Here is a 24,912-nt window from a genome sequence, read left to right on the forward strand (position 1 = left end):
TACCTGGGGGCCCAGCCAAGTGCAGGACCAGTCCGTGCGGGCTGAGGTGGGCTCCTGAAGATGCCGCCAGGTCCGCAACACGTCAGCCGTCCCCCAGGGGCAGGAGTTCCTACCCTCACTCATTCTAAGTTAAATTAAAAGGTCAATTCTGCATATATATCCTCAACCTGAATCGTCTGCCTGCCTGCTTTTCAAACTGCTGATAACATTCATACAATCGTGGTTGTTTTTTGTGTGTTTTTTTTTTTTGTTTTTTTTTTTTTTTTTCATTTCTTGCATTTCCAAATTCCTTTCCACTTGAATCAATGTTCTCTTCTCCTCCCACTCCATCCCCTCATTAAACATTTCAAAATGTTGCCTTTGTTTTGATGCTGTATTTTCACAAGTTTTGAGTCATATAGTAATTTGAGGACAATTTCTGTGGGAGAAGCTGGTTGCAGCCCCGGCTCCAGCGAGGCGCAAGCTGGAAATCCAACCAGCCAGCACCAGCACCCCGGGGAACAAACGGGCAACAAATCCAGCCACGAGCAGTGCTCAATTCAGGAGAAGTGATGGAAGTCAACACTTCCCAACTGGAGCTGGGCTTTCCAAAAACACACGGGCTGTTGGAAATGCCTGGCACACCACTCCCTAGGTCATAAATACATTTAAAATATTTATGGCTTTTAACTATACTGGTTTGCTTAAAACAACAACCTATCCCTAGCCCAGAATTCCTTATTGTATTGATACAGAAGGGCTTTTGCTAGAGTATTGCAGTGAACCCCTTTATATCAATAGAGCTGTGTTTACACAAGACTTTTGGTGCTACAGGAGACTTCATGTTGAGCCTAAAATGCTTCAGTCTTTTTGAAAACTGGCCTTCAGCTTCCTAGCACTACCCACGTCTGTGCCACTGAAGCCTGTTCAGCTGCCCAGAGCGGATTTTTAACAGTGCTGGGGAAGAAAAGCGACTGTATGGCTGGAACACCGCTGGACAATGCAGCGAGGTGCTGCAGGCTCGGCTCCTAAAATAAGTGCTTGGAAGGCAAGAAGGGGCCTTGAGGAAGCACCTGTACTTGCTGCTGCTGCAGGCAGGATGCTGCTCTCGAGACAACAATGCGCTGATGCTGGCATGGTGAGCCCCACGTTCCTGCTAAACCTTCCCCTGGTAATCTCTGTACAGCCAGCTGTCCCTCTGCCGCTGAGACCCAAGCAGTGTGGCAGCAGCCACCCGATTTCCAGGCTGGGGGGAAGGGGAAGACAAAAATACAGAGGGCTCCACAATTCACAAGGGCAGTGCTCAGTAAACTGAGCCATTAACATCCAACTGCAAGCTCCTCAAAGCTCCAGGAGCACGCTTTGCCCAGCACACAAGTACGGGCTTATTTCTGTCACAGGATTTTTTCCTGCAGCTTTCTACCAACAGCAGCTTTTGCCTGCGATGCCGGAGCTATGTTATAATTAAAAGAAACCCTTCCCCTCGAGAGCAGGCAGGCAGCCAGGCCCTACCTGCAGGCATACCGGGCTCATTACTGTCCCACCTTGAGCAAACAGGTGTTGCTATGTGAGTTCACAAGGCAGCCCTCGGGTCCAAATGAGTGACAGGAGAGCTGGAGAATTTTTTATCGTCTTTAAGGGCATAAATCAGGAGCCAGGAACTTTTCCCCAGCTGAAAGTTTTCCCAACACCTTTGGCAGGCGACGCACTAATGCACGTGGCTGTTATTAAAAATATTGAAAAGTAAAATATTACAAAAACAAAACATTAAAAAATAATCATTTGGCTTTCACCCACATAAAACACTGGCTGGCATTCCCCACCCTGTCATAAAACATGAATAGCACCTACATGAATGCACACTTTGGATCATCCCCTATGGGACAACTGAATCTGGTTAGCATTTCTTGGGAATCATAAGCTTAACAAAAGTTGGGGTTTGAGCAGTTTTTTTTGTCCTGCACCCCCCCCCCACACACACACCCACCCCACACACACACTTCTGGCCTGCCCTGTAACACTCCGTGCCATCTGAAAAAGAGAAGGAGCTGCAGCAGGTACAGAGCAGTACAGGCTACACAGCAGGAGGAAAACCAGAGGACAGAGGAGGAATGCGGTTGAACTGGGCAGATTTTGTGACATGCGACACAAAGGCATTATGGAGAACTCGGCAGCGCTGGCTGTGAAGCTCTGACCTCATTTTAGCGGCCATCCCGGTTGGCATTTGGGCTGAACAACAGGTCCCCAGGCAACAGATGTGCCAGCTTTGTTAATGAATGGTATCAGCTCCTTGGGATGGCCCTGATCACTGGGTGCTTCCGACTCATCTGCCAGAGCATCACTTATGCTTTGCTGCGTCTCCTGCGTACATTTTGAAGGCTCCATTTAACAGGTTGGTTGTAAAAAGAGCAAAGCAAAATGGGGATCTGCCTGGATTTGTGAAACTTCACACCATATGGAGCAACTTCTTAAAAACGGGCATTCTGCTAGTTCCCATTTTTATTTGGGTAACATCAGCCCTAATAAATCCACTTGCTGTTGACTCCGAACCAGTGACCCGGGGACCTGCTTACTGCTGTTACACAGCAATGCATCAAATTGATCCCAAGGTTTTCACATGCACAAAGCCCTTTTTAAACACAGTTTTCACTCATTTTCTCTGTTTCTCTCTAATTGACTGCACTCTTGACAATACTAATTAGATTATATGTTATGGAGGGGAATTAATGTTTTAGAGGCCATAAATAAGATAACATTTGAGCACTGATCCAAGTGTAACTTATCAAATCAGCCCAGCTTGAAATTGTCCATGGTGTGATTCATCGCTGACTACACTGGTGGAGAACACTAGGGAGCAAATCATGTGCTAACTTCTAGTAACCAGGAAGGGAGGTGGGATTTTTTTTCCTAAATTTTGTTCCCACTTTCCTCCCATTGCTATGAGATACTTTTTGCTTGTATTCTTTGAATTGTACCTCTCCCTGCTTGACTGGTAATGACGGCTTGCATTGTTTGTGTACTTGTTAAGAGTTATTAAATAAAAACGCAAGTGATTATCCACTTAACCATAAATACATGCAGTAATGCAAAGCGTGACTTAGTTGACATGATTAGAGCTTTGCAAAGCCTCAAGGAGAACAAGAGGTTGATTACAGGAACAATATGAATACAGAAGCAACATCTGGAGGCAAGTGCTTGCCCCAGAACAGAAAGGATCTGTCCCAGGATCTGTCTTGGCACTGCTTCTGAAAAGTGCTGCTGAGGTGAATGGGCTCTGACCACATGACAATTCAAGGGGAAAAAACAAACAAACAAACAAACAAACAAAAAGACATTAAAGCTAGCAAAATTGCCATCCAAATCCCTAATTATTAGTGTTTCTAAGACAGAATAAAACCATCGCTTCTTTTCTTAGCAAAAAAATAAATAAAAATGCCAGAACTAAAATCTTAGTGTATGCCCCCCAAAAAAACTACAGACAAAACTCTAAGAAGTTCCAGGCTAAAGATCCAGTTGATAACTTTTGCAGAAAACAAGCATTGGGTTCGCAGCTTTGCTGTACTCCCACGGCCTCGCTAGAATAGGAATAGCTACAAGTGGCCTGACAGCCTCATCCACCCGCCAGACCACACTGTCTTCCCGTCAAGCCAGCCAAAGCTAGCTGGCTTTACTGGGTCGACAGGGAAGGCAGCATGTGTGGTGGACACGACGTCCCAAACAGGCCCACCCACAAAACCAGTCATTTAATGCATACGTGAAAAACCAATGTGCAATTTCACAAAATGTTCCCCGGGTACCATAAAATAAATGCAGGCTTTGCACTGCTGTGCTCTGAAACAAAGATGTGATTTTACAACTCCACGAAAGACAATTATCTTTCTAATGGGAAGCAGCATGCACGCCAGAGCTTACAATAATTACAAATCTGGTTAATCATCACCCCTGTCTTTCCTTTTTACTCTTATTTGCTCTTGTAAATTCTCTACTTGGTGACTAACTAGAAAAAAAATGTGAGATAAAAAGGATGATTTATTAATCTAAAATGCCACCAAAAATCACATAAACATTTGTTCTTCTCCTGACAGGGGCTGAAGTTCATACAGAGCCCCTCAGAGCCACAGTTAGGAACTGGAAACTCCATCACGTCTGCCCTTCTCCACTTCTCCGCCAATGCCTTGGTCTGCTCAGTAACAGGAGAATCATCTCCCCTTGCATGTGCGATAGTCTCACTAAGGCAAGGTGTTTTTGCTATGGATTGTTCTAGAAACAGTTCTTTTTATCATATTTGACAATTTGCACACCCTGAGCCCTGCAGAGCTAGCTGCTCTCCCTCCAGTCCACACACAAGATGCGGGAGCAGAGAGGAGCCCGTCACCACGACAGCTTCATTGCACCTCCCTGCTGCAGGTACTGGCGGCAACAGCAGGGATCCTCTCCCAAACTCACCATCCTGCCACGTGCAGTAACTGCTGCAGCAGGTGAAAAAGCCCCAGACACAACAAGGGCTTCTTGGAAGCAACAGTTCCATTTTGGAACAGAATTAACTTCTGTTTGAAGGGGATTTTAGGTCAGTGGCAACTACGAAGGCATTTGCTGCTCCAGGTCCCTTCCAGACGTATTCTCCTTGACTCACGTGGGCTTGGGAGACCCAATGGAATCAAGAGGGAAGGGAAAGGGGTAGATTAAAAAGCAAGGGGTAAGGATTTCTCACAGAAGGGCCTGCTCACATGCCTTCCTCTAGCTGGCCTCCCAGTGTTCAGTGGGATCCGGGCACTGCCCTGCTCCTGGGCTGCTCGGGAGGAACCTGCACGCTGTGACGAAACCTTTGGGGCTCCTTGGGCAAATCAGGCCAGAATATCAATTTACTGCTGAAACCGGGTCAGTTCCACCTGGTTTCGGGTTTCAGCGTGAACAGTTTACACAACTCCCGGATTAACAGGAAAGTTGACATGACTTTTGCAAGAACACAGCCTTGCACACTGCAACAGTGGAACGTCTGCCAGGAAAGCCTGCAGGGAAGGGATACACGAGCACTTCACATGTGGAAAAAAAAACATGGTTTCTGTTGGTACATATTGCAGTCCAAACAGGTTCTTCTGAACTTCAGAGCATGGCTTTCCCATGCTCTGAACTAAAAGCAGGGAAGCCATCCCTGAAGAACCCAAAAAATTACATTCACAGGTTTTCTCTGTGGCCCATGAAATGCTCTCGGCTTGCTACTTGACTTAGATTTATAAACCTTTTAAAAAGCCTATGAAAATCAAACATGGTACACAGGTATGCACTTAACATACTCGCTTTCTCTGAAATTTTGTCATGAAAACATTTCTTGTTTCACTTCCAGAATAAATTGTACACGTTTTAAGATGCTTTTTTAGAAGTGTTATTATTTTGATTGACTCCTCTCACCCCTTTCCTCCTCTGTCTGAATTGCACCTACATTTATATGTAGGATGGAAAAAGAGAGACTGCCCAGTCCTTTTTGTGTTCTTCCACTTGCACTGTTTTGTTTTTTTTCCAGAGTTTGCCTGTGAACACAGGACGAAGAAGTAGTGTTGCTGCATTATGAATTTTCATGTCTGAGTGATTAATCTTCTATTTCCACTGAGCCAAATGAAAATAGGGTAAAAACAGTAAGCTGAAAATATCTTTAGGGTCTCCATTTCTACTGTTTCCCCTGCTTCCCATACATAGAGCAGAAAACATATAGACTGTGTTAATATTTGCAAATATATCCTAATGGTAACCAGCCACACACACACTAAGAGTTCAGGGAAAAGGCACATTTCTGTTCTACCAGTTCCATACATGGAGGAACTCAAGCCCCTAAACTAGAAACTTCTGAACTTAACTGGGCCTCCTAAAGAACTTAAGCTCTGCTTATACCCAAGCAACAAAGCTCCAGAACAGCCTTGGTACAGGCTTGCGTTGACCCTGTAGCTCATTCAAAATAAACCAGACAGAAAGCAGAAGGGAAATGTAAGAAAGAAAAAATTGCTGGAAGTTGTGTTTTGTTTTTTAATCCTAGATGTAGAACCATGAACTGAAAGCCTCACTTTTAAAGCAAAGGTAAATGAAACATCTCTAGCCTAAAACCTTCTTCCTGTGAACCTCACCCACAAAATTTCACCATCTGGGGATTGCCTGTCTGCAAAAAAGCATAATGATCATCTGACAAGTACTAATTGTCCAAAACTTTAAGTTATTAGCAAACCATGTATTTCATTCTTTTAAATACATATATATATGAAAAGAGCATATAGTAAATATTACACATGCATGCTTAGATGTACAAAGACTGTCCGTGTCTGACACACATCCACGTTAAAGGCTTAATAACATTTAAAGAAAGAAAAACAACATAAAAAACTGTCACTCAACACAAAGTGATTGAAAAAAAAATTGTGGTTGCTTTGCTCACTAGAAGAGATCAGAACTAGGAAGAATGTCAGCTACTAAAAAGTGGCACTTGGAAATGAATTTTTATTATCCTCTGTACTCGTCTGGTTCTCACTCCTGTTCCTATTCTTTTTGCCTCTTCCCATCAAGGCAATTCGCCTCCCAAGGCAATCTGGGTTTCTATCTCTCCAGAATATTGCCTCATCAGATAAGAATCAAAGCTCTGATCCGAGGGGATGATTTCATCACTAATCTTTCCCCATTAGAAAAGCTCCAAGGTTAACAGAAATTAGTAAACATTTTTTAATCCTGTATTGAATTTTGCTTTGCAGTGTGCTCTGCTACACATTATTTATACTTCAGGGAGCGCTTTCATGCAGTATCCAAGCAACAAATAGAAGGAAAAATTCAAGGCACATTGCAGATTTGGCTGAATAAATAAAATAAATACAGAAACTTCACTAGTTAGTCGCTAAAGACATAAGAAGAGAACATTTTCTTCTGCATACACATTTTTTGTGGAAAGACTTCTTTTAAATTATAGGCTCATGAATAGGTTCTGAAATGCATCCATGGCCAAGCTCATCCTTGATAAAACTGTAAATTAAAAAAAAAAAAAAAAGATATTGCCAGTACTGGCATACAGTTTCTATAAATGAGAAATCCTTTCCATTAAGATGATGCAGCAAAATATCTAGAACAACTGCATTTCAACCAGAAGCCATTACTAGTTATCCCGTGGTTTCTCTGCATTAAGTATCCCCAAAACATTGGTTCCAACAGCAAAGATGAAGGCTGAAAAAAGCCTAATGCTCAAGTTTCCTATGATGGCCACTATGGCTCAGATCCCCAGCTAGTGTAAGTCAGCGTGGTCTCGCAGAGGCCAGCAGGAAGGTGCCAGTCCCATACCAGCCGACAGCCTGGTTGGTTGTTCTCTTAACCTCCCCACTTCAGCGTGGCTTTATCCCTGCTCTACTACCGTGCCTGGCTCAGCCCTCACCAGCTATGTGGGAGGTATCTCACAGGCAGTATTCTTCCTTTCTTCAAGTGGCTGGGGTAGCCAGAGTGGTTTACTTGCCCAGCCCTACCCACCTCATTGCTGGGCTCACTTGTCCCTGCTGCAGAGTGCTGCACCACTCCTCTGTGCTGCAGGCAGCCAAAAGCATGTCCCCTGGTGCTTTTAGTCTTTCCTGATGCCATGGTGATAAATGGATGATGAAAACTAGAATAGACAGGAGAGAGCTGCGCTGTGCCAGTCCGGGAGATAAGGCAACACGCTCACCTAAAATCCCTGCCTGTATGGACCATGAATGTTAGTGCAATGACTGCGCGTCTAACAGCCAGGTATGGCAGAGCAGATTTACTGTGTTCAGGTTCACCCTTTTGGGTATTTCTTTGGTCAGTTCCTAAAAGCAGATAGGCATATGCACACATGCACACGCAGTCAGTGCACATACATTAGTTTTCCATCTTTTGCCTCTAGGTACAGATGGCTTTTTATTATTTAATCACTTCTCAACTACAGCACTTTTTCGCACATCCTACGTTTACTACAAGAATGTTCTCGTACCTTATTTTACCGCATTACTGAATTACTGTCCTTAGCACAGCGTCAGCCCTCTGTGAAGGAAGGCCTAACGTACATCTGGAGACCTCCACAAGAAACTACGAGCAGCAGTTACGGTACATGCATTCCAGCCCAAGACCTTACTTCACAGCAATTCAAAGATCTGAAGATCCATCAGCACAGTCTCATTCACTGCTAAGACGCTGGGCTCGCTGTGTGTTCTCCAACCCGATATTGCTTCATCTTGAAAGAATTTAATCAGAGACGTGATAGGACCGCAGCTGCCAGACTCTGGACGCAGTGTGGCTGTGGCAGCTGTGCCTTGCCGTGTGTCTCTGTGAGGGGCAGCTCAGCATCCGATCCTCCAGCCCACAGCATCCCCCCTGAACACCACGTGCTGGACCAGTTATTGACAAGGCCGCCGTCACGTCCCTGTGTTGCTCCCTTGCTATGCAATCCTAAATACTATATGTCGAGCAGACAAGCAGGCATGAATGCAGATAACTCAGAAATTACCCTCAGCATTGCTTTTTTCAGAAGCTTGGCTCTATACTCAGCAGGCTACATGGGACCATGGATCTGGCACCTGATCTGGCACCTGATCTGGCACCTTTGAGTTTGCAAAGATCTGACCGACACCTCCATGCTGTTTGCACGTTACTCATCTGCTTCCAAAGAGAGGACAAAACTCCAAACTATGCCTAACTGTTACCAAAATCATGCTACCGTGACAATGAGATACAAATGGCCCTTCAAATTACATTTCTGATGGGACATCACCGAATACAAGGTGTTCACATTTACTTGGAAGCTATTTTTATGGAGCAGAGACATACAGAGATGCTTTTTGGAGGGGAGTCAATCTACTAATGATCTTTAAAACAAACATGCTAAGAACAATATATTTGTTGTTTGTTTTTTTCCATTTGCTTTGGAAATGCTCCTTCACCAGCAACTTCAAAAGCAAATGCGTTAATCACCAGTGCCAGATGGGCAAAGCTTTCCTCATTTTATGATAAAAGTTCAGCATTCATTGTAGTCAGAGCCAGCGCTGCAGGTGACATGCTCTAGGACAGCAGCATCACTGCCGCCACACTTTTCTCTCTCTTGATATCAACATGGCACAGAGCACGCAGAACGATGCTCCTGTTTTCAGCACGAGCCTCCTGCAGATTCTGGTCAAGTACAGCAGCTTGGGAACTACAGCTGAGGAACTGTCCCAGACATAAAATCCAGAAGGAAAGCACTAGGTGAGGTCCACACTTAGAAAAGCTTTAGATGGAGTAGTTTCATCAGCTTCTATCTGAGCAAAATCAGATACTCACCTTAGTTAGTTTGCACTGGTTCTCTGGCTGCTAACCGTGGACTTACAGCCAGCACTGCCAGGCCCATGCTGAGAAAATACATCTGCAGTTTCACCACCAGAAAGCTTTTACTTCTGTTTAGTGTCAGGTGAATCCTTCACATGCCCTTCAGACTTGATCTCCATTTGCCTCCACGCTATTTACAAGCATCAATACGCTGCAGATTTCTTTGTCCTTAAACACTTGTTACTGAAATTACAAAACTGGTTTTCACGTCCCAGACACCTCAGGTATTAGATGTTTATAAACATTTAATTAACTTGAGACCTGAAACTTCATTCTGACTGTGCAGAATGCTTCTTTCCGTATACTCTGGTTGGAGCAGTAAAAATTTTGCTAGAAGAAATAAGTTAGACAACAGGGACCCAAAAGTACATTATACCTCAAAAATCCTACCAGCAGGACCTTCCTTTTGGCTTCTGGGGCAGTTCTTCGCCTGACTTTCCATACTGGTGCTCTCATGGGAACAGCTCAAGTACCAGGGCCAAAAGGGCTAATTAACCCCACATACAGTACCCAGCACAGACTTTCTTCTCCTTTTTTATCATCAAGAAACAGGCACTGCTCTATACTGAAGAGGAAACTTTGTGGTATCCTAACTTCAGTAACAATTTCAATGATTTTCCCTTCCTACTCTGGAGAAGCCAATTTACTAGCATGAATTACCAGCCTCTTTTCTCTGGCCAAGAGGAACAACTAAGGAAAGCTGCACTACCGGTGCAGTCTCTTTACCTGTTTTCCTGTAGGAGGGCCACAAACACAGTGAAGTACAACACTTGCTAGTGTCCTGACCTATGCTCAGTCACCTAGGTGGAGCTGGAAATGGAATGCAGAGTTTCATCTGCCCTGTGCTAAGAAGATATGCCTCTGTTATTTTATAAACTTTGAAACTATTTTCAATCCGTATGCCAGGCAGCTGAGTCACAGACCTTCTGGTCACTCAGGTGAATACAGAGGACAAAAGGGCAAAACATAAGTGAGCAGGAAAGTGAATGACCTTAGGCCAAACATTTTTTAATACTAAATTAGCTTGCTGAAGAAAGGGGAAGTTTTGGAGGTGCCAATTCTCATACTACCTGAAAACAGCAGCTGAGCCGGTGAGCATGGTACGTCTGAATGTCACAGTCCCAGACAGAGCATGAAAAATTCTGCTGAACAACTGAACTGTTTCTGCAGGCTTTCCTAAGAGCTCTGTTAGCCAAGACGCTGCACAGCAAATCTTGTTAGCTAATGGTCCTTGATGGACGAAATGCGACACTTGAGGATTTGTGAATGAAGAATTTTGCACAAACACGATATCTTTTTGGCTTCTACTGAGCAGGTAGAGTTACCTGGTCTTCCAGCAAGACCTTCCAAAGAACCATGGAGAACAAGGACAGGTGAAAGATGATTTCCTACAGTGGGGTATCTTACTTTACAAAGCAAGGATCGGTTACCCTCTTCTCGTATCATTTGCAGAGCGAGTGAGTTCAACATGAATGACAACCAATCTGGTTGCATATCCCTTCATCAAATCTGAATTCTGATTGAAAGCTGAGTTCCCAGGCAATTTTTTCAGTTTAAACTTAAACTATCATTAGCATTCTGGTATTCATGATATACTGACCACTTTGATAGTATCTGTTATCAGCCGCTGTGCTGACATTAGTGCTTCTCTATTATTATTTCTCATACCTGCTATAAATGAGCTCTTCTCCATTATGATGTTCTGATCACAGATTATTCTGACCACAGCCTCCCGCACTGCTCTTTAAACATCTCACCTTCCTGCTGGAAGATGGGGCCATTCTGATTCTTTCTAGAACAGAATATCAGACTCTGGCTACAGAATCCACTTCTTGCCTACCTGCTCTTCAACCTTTTCTCTCCATTTAAGGTAAAGGAAGTAAACTTCATTCGAATGACAGTAAGCTAGAGTCAACACAAGATGGAACTTCACAGTAGAGGCACTTCACAAGTTGTTGAAGGATGTGGACAGAAGACCCTTGCACCAACAGCAAGATTCATGTTGAATACCCAGCCGTTAGTCAGGCAGCATAAAATGCTGATGCCATTTCTCCCTCTGACCACAACAGCATGCATCTTACAGATGGGGTGAGTGCGGGTCTGTTTATTATGAAACCTTTTGTACTATGACAAGGAGATAATGCTACATACATGTGTGTTTCATAAACTTTTGGTTTACCTTGTCAGTTCAATGAAAGGAAGACATACTGAAAGTGCTGGACATCCCCAGGCAGTCATGGGATGGGATTAATCTAGAACCTCTGGAAAGAAAAATGCTGTTGTCCAAAGATGGCCAATCCAAAACAGCTGCCCTGAGCCTCGGAGATGTGGGAAGATGCAGGTGCCTGAAACAAGGCACTGTCCTTCTAAGTCACAGCAGACTGGTTGCTCCTTAACGAATTTGGGCCCTGAAGATGGTACATGACTATTTCTGCCTCAGAGAGTGGTGAAATTCACCCAGGAAACAATGGAGCAGTCGGTCAAATTTGGGACATTAGAGCCCAGAAGTGCCTCCTGAGATCAGCCAGTCTGGCTTTGTGCACAGTACCAGACATGGGCTTTCAGGCAGTGATTATCATGTTTGATCCTGTGACAGGCAGCTGAATTATAGGATATCTCAGGAGAAGAGTGTCTCAGTTGATAGATCACAATAACAGAAAGTATCGCTATCCCAGCTCTAGGCTGAGAGTCAATTTCCCTAGCTATAAACCACCTGGAAGTCCCTGCCTTTTGGGGGAGACGCAAGGAAAGGCTACCCACCAGGAAGTATATCAGAAAATATATGTTGAACGACGACAGGAGTATCGTGGCTCAGTCTTTAACTATACCCTCTGATTTGCAACATAAACCTCCCTTTGCTCCTCTCTCCATGCATCATGTTTAGGATTTCAAGCAGTGCTGCAGCAGTGGCTCACGCTCAGCCAAGTTTTGGCAGCACACAGTATTATCAACACTAACAGTAGAAAATTAGAGGTATGAAACATGCCAAATTAAAATAATTGTACGTAAATGCTTTAAAAAAAAATTAAAAGAAAGACATAATTCTCTGGGACAATGTTTAAATATGGCTCTGAATCAAATCTTCAGCAAAATGGTTTGCTTTGAAATTGGTATTTGTTTTAGGCTACCTAAATAATTCAAGAACTTTCCTTGCATTACTTCTCCTTGAAGTAAGAGTTTCATGTTTATTATTCATTACTCAGGTGTGGAGCTCCGCTTGCTGTAAAATTAAGTGGAACAACTGAGAGCAATGAAGGCGAGATGTGGGACCTGAATCCTGCTAATGAGATTTGTATTAAAAGCAGTTCCACACCCAAGGAAGGTAATATAGCCTATGTCTGCTAATCTGGCAGGAGTAAAATGCATTTCTTCCCCTCAAACAAGATCAAACTAAAAAACTCAGGTCAAGATTTTTCTTGTCTAGCACTAGCTTCTACCAACCTACCAACATATGTATCTGACCAGCTACTTCTGACTCCACTTCGCACAGCCCCATTCTAGGTCAGGCATTTCACCTGTAATACAAATGCACTCTGTGATGAGCTGCTGTATAATTAACAGGTCTTCTAAAGGCATCAAGACCTTACTCACCACCCCCTTTCTGCAAGCAGTTGCATTAAGCCGATACAGTTACCTGCCTCATAAGGGTGACACGATCTGCTCTCTGCACACCTGCAGGAACTATTTTATCCCCCTGCTACTTGGCTCCAAACCTGAGCCTGCCCTGAGCCTGGCACGTAAAGGTGTTCTGCATCTAATGCATTCCCACAGCAGCATTAAGAGGAGAAAGGGTATGCTGCAGCTCAGTCAGCCTCATCAGAATCACAGATTAAGCAGATGATACCTTTGTCTCAGTATAGTAAATTTAATAAACCTGCTTCAACTTGTTATAAAATGTCGGGTTTAAAACTGTCCCCGTAACTAAAATTTCAATAGTGGAAAGCTCAGCATATTTTGAGCTGTTTTCCGTGCTTACAGTATGTCCCACGCTACTGAGGCATTTTGTTCAGAGGTCAGGAATGTGGGCATGGTACCATGAAGAGTCAGGAAATCATTTACAGAATGCATAAAAATTGCTTTGCAGGGCAATGCCTCAGAACTGAGAGGACATGACATAATCTCCTTGCTGCATAAACAAATTTGGTTAATGTTCAGCCTTTAATATGCAATAGGAAAATGTTTTAAGCAAAAGCAGACCTAGTCAAATTTAATTTCTCTGCTGATGAGAATGTAACTCAGCACAAGACAGCATGTACTACAGAAGCTCTGCTACTTCAGAAAAATCTGTAGTTTCAGCATTATTTACTAAATACTACCTTTCTCCATCTACCAATTCCTCCATTACAGGACTGCTGAGATATTCTGAACCCCTCCAAATGAAGATATTTTAAAGCAGAATTTTGTTATCCTCCTGATTTTTTTTTTTTACAAATCTGGGAACTAACATCATCACCCATCAAAACAATGTGAACACAACCAAAATGGTTAATATCTGATGAGACCAATAAATCAAGCGTGTCGCTCTAGAATTCTAAATTTATTTCTACAGTGAAATATTTAAAAAACTCATTTCAAAGGTGCCAGAAATCTCTTACATGAGAAGGACATATTTATCATTATAACAAAACACATGCACCTTCTGAACACAATCAATGTTGTTGGCTAGAAGTAACATTTCAAGTAATCTATTTGGAAAGGTAATAGGAAAATGGAATAGTTACTGCTACCTTCTCCATCAGCAATTTTGACACCCAGAAGGTTATATTAACATATGCAAGCAGAGCAAGGTTGTCAGCTGTGGCCACAGAAAGTTAGTGTTAACTCTGTCGTATCACTGCAGTCATAAAGGTGTGGCTGAAAGGATACCAATACCTTCGACAAAGAATGCACTCAGGATAAAAACGAGCAGCTCATTATCCACATGCATCTTCAGAGAACATTAGGAATTTTATACTTTACATACACTACACTTACCAGCCAGTATAATCTAGCAGGGTAGTTTTGGCAACAGATTAAACATGTTTTCTAGCACCCCCTTTTCCACAGTTTCAAATAAGTTAGTGTCAATTCATTTGAAAAATTTCAAGTTCTTTAATGTATATATTTTAACCTGCAGCAAGCGTCCATCAACTAAGTAGACAATTATTATTTGAAAGAGGTTTTAGTTGTTTTTTTAAAAACATTTTATTCTTGCTCTCCACTGACTAATATTTGTACTGTGCAGCCAATTCTAGGGCTAAGCAGCACTGGATGCATAGGAAGCCTGTAACTTACCTGCAGCTACTTCCATGCAACATTGCTTAAATCGGTCAGTCTCAATAGCTTAAAATGAGAATTTTGGTTTTGGTCTCATTTGTTCAAGAATTCGTTATCTTGTCCTTTATTTTGAAAGGAAATCAATTTAAAGCAGCTTTGGTTATATACCCCAAAGAACTGGGATACTCTCCAAAGAAATTCCTTTGCTGCGATCAAGTCTCCAGAAGGTTCTGCCTGAGCAGATGCTCTTTCAAGAATCTGCATCTGAAATAATTTTTCAACCACAGTCAAGATCTGAGTCTCTGATTCAAAATGTTAATATTTGTAGCTTCTCCATACCACTGTCTTTCCAACATGTCAATGTAGTATTTTAACCCAAGCAGATGAAAATGTAATTAAAGGATACCTGTATCTGTCTTGTTTTTATACCTAAGGTACTGCTGAGGGATAATAGTAAAACACGTTTTCACCCTCACACACACACACATGCAAAAAAGGAGGGAGAAAGAGTCAGTGCAACCTTATAATTAAGAAAAAATAAAATATGGATGAAATGTCTGCCCCCCTGTGCTTACACCAACAGAGTCTTCAAAGTTAATCCAAGCCATCAGGTTTTGTGAAATGTCATATATAAGCACATCCTGCAAAGCAATGTGAGACCATCATGTCCCACTGATGTCAACGGAGGAACAAATCTCAAAAAGTGTTCAGTCAAACTGCATTTGACCTCAGGAAAATTTCAGCTCCAGTTGACTGACAGGGTAAAGGCACTGAAGACAGACAGTATCCCATGCTACCACCTACATGCAGTCCCAGTGTTTTGCCTGTGTGATAGGTACTTACCAGCTAGGGCCTTGATGCGGGATCGCTCAAACAGGCGGGCAGAACTATTTTCATTGTCCCAGTCATCAACATCCCAGCGGTTGTTGACATCACTGTACTGCTGTTGGATTTCAATATTGTCGTAATCTGTCGCTACTGTTGTCGTCATCCTGATTCTTCTTAATCTATTCTCAGCATCAGACTCTTCTTAAAATCCTCTGAAAAAAAAATATTTAACATAGTGGGTTTAAACAACATACATATATTGGAAATAAGTAGTAAAGTTACAGCTCAAGACTTTTAAGAAATCAGTGACTGAGTAAAAGCCCAGGTGCGTGCTCAAGAACAGATTAGATACCAAACAGCCCTTGAGAAAGCAAATGAATGCTCAGGGTCCTCTTAGAATAAGAGGGGAAAAAAAAAAAAAAAAAAAAAAAAAAAAAAGGACTTTACAAAAACAAGACTTAAATACCAATGTTTTGCTGCATACACATATGCAGAATTGTCACGCTCAGCTCTACAGGATGAAAATGAAACGGTGCAGTAAAACGCTTCCATAATTGTTGTTTTCAAAAGCAGTCTGTCTGTTAAGTAGATCTCTGAATGTTGACTAAAGCATATGGACCCGTGGTAAGACAGCTAAGAAAAACCTGACAGGCAAAGAAAGCCTTGACACCTTTACAAAATGGTGCAAATTCCGATGAAAAAATGTAAACGCTTAAGAAGTCACAGAAGTGTTTGACCAGCAGAAACCTTTTAACATAGATCTGAAGAAACGTTTCTTTTTTTCATACATACACTGACTGTGTGACTGGTCCTGGGAATATTTTGATGAGCTCATCCAGCTAAATACGCCAATTGGTGCATCGCTCTGAGCTCTCCCTAGCGACGAAGCGGTAGCCCACCAACGCAACTCGTTACATGAGGGTCTCCTCTTCAGGCAGCAGGACACCGGCAGCATATGCATACTGGTTTCTAATTAGACTTTGCATGCACTTATCTGCAGGGTAAGTATAAAAGAGCCTAACACCTCCTCTACGGGAAGAGAGAGAGGTTATAAATGGCTGCTAAGCTGTTTCTTTCCTTCTGCTCTCTCTCCTGAAGTTGTCCCTGCGATGACAAAAATAGCCAAACCGGCACCAGGTCGGAGCGTGGGGCTCCTTGCTGCGCCTTTCAGCCCAGCACCAGCTGCAGAGCCAGCCCCGCACTTCCCCTGAGCCCATAACCCTGGCATGGGCTGGGCGCAGCGACGTGTCCCCACTTGCCGAGCTCACCCCAGCGAGATGGCCACCCCAGTGGATAAAGGGGCGCCTGGAGCTCGCTGGGGTCCCCAGCCAGGGCGCAGCTGCAGGTCCCAAGGCCCGCAGGCAGGTCCCGCAGCCACTTGGTGCCACCTGCTGACCCCAGGGAACAGCGCTCGCCTCAGCCGCCCCACTGCGGGCTGCGACAACGCCTGCTACTGATGGCTTTCCCAGGCCCAGACTCATGCCAAAAACTGCTGATATTCTGCAGCTGACATAAATCCAGCCCACAGAGGAAAAAAAAAAAAAAAAAACAACAAAAAATAAAACGTATTTACTGCCCCTGCTCAGAGGCATGACTTTTCCAGACAGCCCTGGGATAAAGAGCTGGGTTGATTTTCTCCTGTTCCCTACCACGTATGAGAAGTTGCTTCCGGTATTTACTTGCTAAGTAATCCCTTCACTTTGCACAGAAATGGCAAACGAGCCCCATCCATGGCTGTCAGATAAGCAGCTGCTGCTGAAGCCTGCTTGTGAGCTATTTAACCTTTACAGAAGGTGGGAAGAAATCGCTTTAGCTATGGTAAGCTGCCACATAAATGACAGAATATGGAAAAACCTACTCTGGGAAAGGTCTTTGAAATGATCCTCCTTCACCTTCCGTGCCCGGGCTGACATCCTCCAGGAGGAGCTCTGACCATGGGCGCTTTTGAGGCTGAACAACCCCGAAGGGCTTCTGCCACTACTGATAATCAAAACGATATCATAGAACCACAGAATTGTTAAGGCTGGAAAAGATCCCCAAGATCATCTGATATGCAAGGAAGGAGGCAAGGACTAGATCCCAGCAGCACACAGCAAGGAGCATTTCTGCACAGCAATCACAGGCTGATCCTGATCTAGTCTCAAGCCCAGACAAAAGCCTCCCATTGACTCCTGTACAGAGGCAAGAATCAGGGTTAATTCCCATTAAATCCACAGAGTAACCCTGCTATAAACAACAAGTAGAATCCGACTGTTACACAGCACCAGGTTCAATCTTCTCATCTGTCTGCATTCCTAATTGCCCAACAGAAGAGGAAACGTGCTGCTGGAAAAGCAGCGGCTCATACTACAAAAATAAAAGCAATAACCCTAAAATCTGGGTGCAGCCATATGCTTGTTTAGCATAGATACTGCAAGCCATCCAATTTCATTTATTTCTGTATCACCTGCATTCAGATCTACACACAACTGGATCCAGACTAAATTCAACTGTAAGTTGTGCTTTATTTCTTCCCTTCCCCTTCTTGAGCACTACACAAGCAATATCTAATTAAATGGGCATGAAATGAACCTGATAGCTCAAACCTATAGGGCTAGAAAATGTGACCTTAGCTCTGGTCCTGTAAGGCTGTTGAATTAAAAGAAATGCCCGTTTCACTGGCTGACACCAAGTCCTCTTTTCTAGGATTCCAACACAACAACACAGCCACGAGAGGTTAAGAGAGACACACTGCAGTGATAAAAATAACTACCTTGCAGCAAAGCACTGCTAGGATGAGATGAAGATACCACAACTGAACCCTAACTGTAAATAAACTGCTGTGCCCTCTTCCAAAGTAAGAGCTAACTGCATAACATGCAGTCACAGCCTTAAGCCCATGTTGAAAACCATTCTTCCCAAAGCCCCGCTGCAGCTCCTGCCTAGCCCAAGCCCCAACACCTTGGGGAGCAGCATGGGGAGAGAACCAGCAGCTCCAGTAGAAACCTTCCTGCTTCTCACTGCAGAAGTGCAGCTCTTGCAGATGCGCTGAGTTAGAATTGCAAGTCTTGTTTCTAAATTATGGATATCCCTATCTGACAAATGGAAACAGCACCACTACCTGCAACTGCCCAGAGCATAAGGTAGAAATGCTTGACAGTTTTTCTGGAGTTCTTGATGTAGCTGAGTTAATAACCTCAGGTGTGATCGGCCACCCACAAAATTAGCCCTGCATTTGAAAGACATAGGTTAAAAAGCCATATGTATGTAACAAATGCATACGAGTAACATATACATATTTATTTTTAGCCTGACACATGTAATTGCTGCTCACTACCGTAAATTAGCTTAGGGATATGGTTTAGTGGGGACTGTTAGCGTTAGGTCAGAGGTTGGACTCGATGATGTTGAGGTCTCTTCCAACCTAGAAATTCTGTGATTCTGTAATTCTGTAATTTTATTTGGTTGGGCTTCCACTGCTTGATGATCTCGACAAGTCCTTTGTGAGCACGGCCTTGTTTTCCTAACTGCGCAGTCAGCACGGCATGGGGAGAGGGCTGCATTGTTCCCCGCTCGCTTACTGCAGCGCACTCCACTCATGCGCAAAGCACCCACTGCCTCCCTTGCAAGAAATCACTACAGAGGATGAAGCACAGGCAAAAAGCACTCAGACAGAAGAAAGCTTGGGCTCCAGCAGGAAAACAACCTTTGCAATTTAATCATCCTGGGCTTTAAGCTGAAACAGCAATCTAATAAAGGAACAATGTCTTTTTGTGGAGAGCCAAATGTAACGTGAATTTCAGCTGTCAGCATCCTGAGCAGTCTTAATAGAGAGGGCTCCAAACCAACCCGTGCTCAGAACATGAAGATGACAAGCATACTGATAACAAGACTTTTTAGGGTGGCTGGTCCCAGCTTCATTACAATTTGCACGTAGACTCTAAGTGCCCTTTAGACAGGGCTTAAAAACAGAAAATGGGCACTGCAGTTTCTCACCCAGTCCACATCCTCCTAAAATTCCATGCCCACACTGAATGCAGCGAGGCCTGGGAGCCAGTAGCAGGCAATTACAGGAACAAGCAAGCACCGAGGTGAACTAGAAAGTAGCAGGCTATTGCTCCCATCCCCAAAATACTTGGGACAGACTTGTCAGGATGGGTAAAAAAAAGGTTTTGTAACTTTGAAACCTTCTATCTTCATTGGTAAAATGTAACACATTATTGCTTTCTGCAGAGCTGATACAATAGCAGAAGACCGCATGAGAATAAAGAGATGAAACCATTTCAAAGCATTCTTTAAAATATATTGCATAATTTCGGGGTGGAGAGGTTGGCGTTATCTTCAAAAAGAATAAATGGCTTCAAGAAGAATCAGCTACCAGGAAAAGCATTTTCTCGGTTTTCAAAGGCAATATCCAAGGGTCAGACCTTTTGTATTTACTTTCATAAATAAACCAGATTCTGCTCCATTTGTTTCTCAGATAATAGAAAACAAACAGTTCTATTCAGGCCATCTGAAGAATGAATTCATTTTTAAAAAATTCACTGGCTACTTTCAAATGCGATAATGTAATTCACAAATGGGCTAAGACTATAATCACTAAACTCCTGCCATAACTAAACATCTGGAATTACTTCTTAATAGTTGCATTTATATTTAAAGTAAACATTATTTTTTCAAGTTACTCTTCTCCTGTTCGATGCTCTAACCTGTTGTTAGTTTCACGTTACTCTTACTACCTAAGGATTGTCAAGAGGTTTTACGATGTTATGATTAAGCAAAATTTGCATAGCAATCCCAAATGGTCTCATTACTTCTGTAAATAGCCTATCCCTCAGCTAACGCACAGTTCAACTGATCGCAGTTTCCCTGAGAGCTAATGTGAACTACACCCGACTGAATGGCTGGGAGGGCTGAAAACAGGACACAGACACTTGCATCTCGAGGTTCCTAGACCACATGGGGCCAGAAACAACTATAAGCACAACCACTGCAGTGAAGCCAAGGGCTCTCTCCTCTTGTTGCCTCCATTCCTGTAGTCCTCTGCAAAACCAAGGCTGGACAAACAGAGGATCAATTCAGTTACCCTTTGTGCAGGACCACCGCCAGATGCTTCCACTCGTGGTCTGTACTGCTCTTCTCCTACTGATGACTCACACTAGGTAATCAGTCCAGCTCTTAAGCAACAAATTCACTTAAAGGACTTATTATTATTAAAAGGAAGAAAATCTAGTTAAGATGTAATTGGAGTTTGGGTTTATTCTCAGTAATATTCAGCTCCCTCTTAACAGCAGCTCAACAGGGAGCACATGTTTCTAAAATGTCATTTTGAATCCCATATTTATTCTGGAGGATCCGGGAAGTCCTCTGAACTCTTGAGAATCAGATGCATCTCATCCCCACAGCTGGGTGAGACTCACCTTAACTTCTACAGAGAGGAGAACTGGCCAGCCGGATACAGGGGCCCCTTAGGAGAAGCTTATGGCTGGGTGCAAAATGACACATGCTCAACACCCCACCCCACCCCCAGCAAAGCAAATCCTGCAAGCATTTTAAAAATAAAGAGTCAGAAGCTTGGAACTCTACAGAACACACAAGCCGAAAAAGTTATTTGTGCAAACCTTTGGAAGACTGGAAAACATGTCTCAGTGCGCATCCTGCCCTCACACTCGGCCCAGAGACAACTACTTCATGTTACATGAGCTGCAGCACACAGGGGAGAGCAGCCTCCCATCCGGACAGCGTGGTGTGAGTAACACAACTGCTGACATTTGATGGTTCAACTGCTGCTAATCCAATTGTAAAATAATAAAGGTACTAACGTGGCAAGGCTTTCATTCCCCTACAACATCCTCTGTTTCTTGCATGCAGTGTCTGGCTCCCAGTCTCATCTTTCCATCAACAAACAGAACCAAGGTGTTGCTGCATTTTGCAACCCAAAAGTGCTTTACAAATTTTGTCTCTGCTTTCCTGCCCGCTCCCCACGTCAACCCACTGACTGATGCTGCCTCCTCTGGCTGTGCACACTCTGGGTTGTGGAGGCTGGGAGCTGAAAGCACCCCAAAAAGGTCACAGGAAAGGGGTGGACAGGCTGTGCTACCAGGGAGTCAAATGCCACAATCAGTGTGTAGGGCACAGACACTTCAGGAATGCGCAAACATAGCAAGACTGAAGCCTCTTTATTCCCAATACAGGCTGGAAAAGTGCACAAAGGTCATTACAATCATGCAGCCTGTCCTTCGCATGAGTGAGATCTACTTCCCACATCCTAAATAACCCATCATTTGAAAGCCATCAAACTGGGAGTTCAGAGCAGTTTACAAGCTCTCATTTTTCCTCTGAAGTCCCTGGGACGCAACACTAGCTGGGGGACTGGTACTCATTACTTGAGCATTCAAGCAACTTCAAAAAGTGTTCACACTGTTCGCTATAAACAAAAATACAGCTCACTGAGTGCAGGCAACCCAAATGCTTTCAGCAGGGGCGACTGTTATGCACCTACGACCAACATGTGCAATGCACAGTACAGGGACTGCAAAGCACAAAGATTTGGCAAACGCAGCGCTCGCAGCCAAGCACCTTGCCAGGAGCACTGAGCAAGCAATAATGACTGAAAGGAAGTTATTCCATAGACTTGCACCCAATTTCCATTTCAAAATATTCAATTCTAGCCAGGACCATTACAATCTTCTAGTCTTCATAAACGTGGATTCTGTCTGTGCTGTAGGCTACAATTTCAGCCTTCAGGGAAGCCCGAGATCGGTGTCGCCTCAGCCCAGGCACTTGGTAGGAGTCGCAGGGTGGAAATGCTCAGCACTCCCTCACTTCCCCACAGGGAAGCTCACATGAGACTTGGTCTCTGAGCTGCCCTCTAGAGAAGCCCGTGACCCTCTGCCAATTGTACGCAAACCAGAAAAAAATGGGACGTTTTAGGTAGTGACAGTTTTTTGAAAGAAGTTAGTGAAGAGGAATGTGCAATCAAGCCAAACAGAGCACTACCACACATTACGCTTCAGGGTGGAGTAAGCACCAAATCCCTTTTGGGAGTGCCCTTCCTCTTCCCCTCATCACTTGAAGAATGTGGAAGCAGAAGGCATTTTGTCAGGCTGCTCTGGGGAGCGAGGCGGGGAGCACTCTGCTTATCAGCCACTCGTCACACTTGCAGCAAGCAACATCCTTCCACATCTCTGAAAGGGAAAATGTACAGGGAGCCAGACACACGGGATGGTGGTGCAGTTCACATCAAGTTACACACAAAGCACGGGTAAGGATTGTGTTGATAAAACTCCACATAATGCAAGGGCTCATCCAAAGGTTAAAGAATGCCATATCCCTATTAAGTTTTCTAGTAAAACAGAGCACTCAACCTCTTTCCTTGTGGATTTACAGTTTTCCTTGAACACTCTTTCCACAAATTAAGTCAGGGCCAAACGCCATTTAGTATTGTAAGAGTACAGTTCAGCTCAGCTACGTACATCACAAGCTAGCCCATGGCTGCTCGAGAGAGGCCCACAGGTTACATACAGCTTCACTCGCTCTGACAAGCCACCCCAAGGCACCAGGTGGCCAGAAAAGATGCAACTCAGCATCCAGAACTGTCTCATGAAACATCAGCTGGGTGTTTTTTAAAACCCTGTCACCCTGTTTTCTGCTCCTAATTAAGTCAAAAAGGAAATTCCCAAGGTTTTCAGCCTGTGCAGCCCTAAACCAACATCCACTGCTTTAAAAAAAACACTTTCTGAATCTCCTGTGGGGTGTCTCTCAAGGGCAGCCTGGTGAGATGCATCTGAGAGCGCCCTTCTTCCATGCAAACAACTCACCTGGAAAAAGAACCGGGGGGGACCAGCTCATCTCCTCTGCTCTACAGTTTTTCACCCCAGCTCCATTCCTGCATCTATCATTTCCCAGTGTGTACATCCCAGGCAGTGTCTTCTTGCACCCATTTTGAAAAAAGGCTGCATTGCTGTGTAGGGTAATATGTCCCGATAAAGCACACCCAGAAGGTACCTGTTAAAAACCCTAGGCCCAAAGAATATATTCCTGTGAAGTAGAATACAAGTGCCATCTTACAAGTTTTAAACAAATCTAACAAATCTGTTAGCATAACTTTGCAGACTTGTTCTGATGTTTGACCATCCAAAAGCAAACGCAGCTGGTTCCTTTGAAACTGGAAGTGAACAACGAGCTGCGGATCTGGGGACCCTATTCTGGACAGTGACCAGAACTGTGACCTCGCTGTCGCCAGAGCTTTACAAGACAAGAAACACGTGTTTGTGCACCTGTGGGCACTGACCGCACACGGGGTTATTTGCAACAAGCAGTTGGCATGCCTGTAGTTTTCTGAGGTATGGGGTTGTCAGCAGGCCAACAGCCCCTCAACTTCTACAGCTCACGTTCTTAAACCTAGTGGTGGTGGGGGTGAGCTAATACAGTTTAAAAAGGAAGTAGACTGGAATAACAGTATGCTCATGACATACATCATAAGGGATGCTTGTATTTGTAAGTAGAATTAAATCAAGTAGGTGAAATCAACTGGGGTTAGTCATGCAAGCTGCAGGGGCCAGCTCAGTCCCTTTGGAACTACAGGAAGGCCCTTCTTTACGTATGCTCTCACTGTCAAGATAACATTTATTCTGGTACACACTTCAGCTTTGAAACAATTCAGTTGCTTCACAGTCATAATGGAAGAGGCAAGGAAGTGAAAATATGCTCAGAAATCCATCAGCTCCATATTTATAGATGGACACCTACCCTGGCAGATTTTTAGTGACATACCACAGAGATGGGGCCTTGTTTCAAAGGAGCATTCAGACTTTGAACAGCCTTGTAGTTTGTTAAAAGCCTCTGCATTTGGCCCTTCTCCATCCTCAAGCAGCAGAGCAAAGGTGCATTTTCCAAATACCTCTGAAGAATCCAGCTGAAAGCATTCATCCATGAGTACGCTGGATCCTTAATCTGAAGGAGGGCACCTGGAACATCTTGCTTCACAGTCTGGCAGAAGCGAAAGCTTACGTCTTTCACCAGTGTCAGGAGGCTTCCAGAGAAACTTCCAGAGAAAATTCCTTCTTCCCAGTGAGCCTAGTGGTCACTGAGACTTCGAAGGACAATATTTAGTATTACCATGTTCTAGAGCTATCTGGGTGTTGACCTTCATCAAAAGAATGTGAAAATAGAGAGCAATTGCCTACAGCGATATTTACCTTTTACTTCACTGGAACAAAATGGAGTCCTTTTTAGTATTTTTCAAGTGTTTGTGCAGATTAGAGTTCCACTGAAAAATCAGTTACCCTCAGAAAGGAGTTTTTCTGGTCCCTACTCTCTCATGACCCAGAACCCAAAGAAGAGAGCAGAGCTTTGGAAGCCAGCTCTGTGTCAGTCAAAAAGAAAGAAAAACAAACAAAAAAAAAAAAAAAAACAACAACAACAACAACAACAAGCACAAGACAAGACACTCCCCCTTCCTGAAGGCTGTCAGACTCCTGGTTCTTCTTTGGCTCGCTGTCTGTGCCCGGAGAAGAGCAGACAAACCTTACC

The 24,912-nt window shown here is 43.8% G+C and overlaps 1 protein-coding gene across 2 annotated transcripts in view; it reads right to left on the minus strand.

The window, feature by feature from the left end:
* SPTBN1 (spectrin beta, non-erythrocytic 1) overlaps window positions 1-24,912 on the minus strand; it is a 135,843-nt gene that overhangs the window by 79,516 nt on the left and 31,415 nt on the right. For both annotated transcript variants that reach the window (XM_082755763.1, XM_082755762.1), the window contains exon 2: window positions 15,415-15,611. In XM_082755763.1, the coding sequence (XP_082611889.1) occupies window positions 15,415-15,562 (148 nt within the window). In that variant the 5' untranslated portion in view covers window positions 15,563-15,611. The remainder of the gene's footprint in view (window positions 1-15,414; window positions 15,612-24,912) is intronic.

The sequence above is a fragment of the Aythya marila genome, assembly GCF_965140915.1.
Source record: "Aythya marila genome assembly, chromosome: 3".
NCBI classification, from domain to species: Eukaryota; Metazoa; Chordata; class Aves; order Anseriformes; family Anatidae; genus Aythya; species Aythya marila.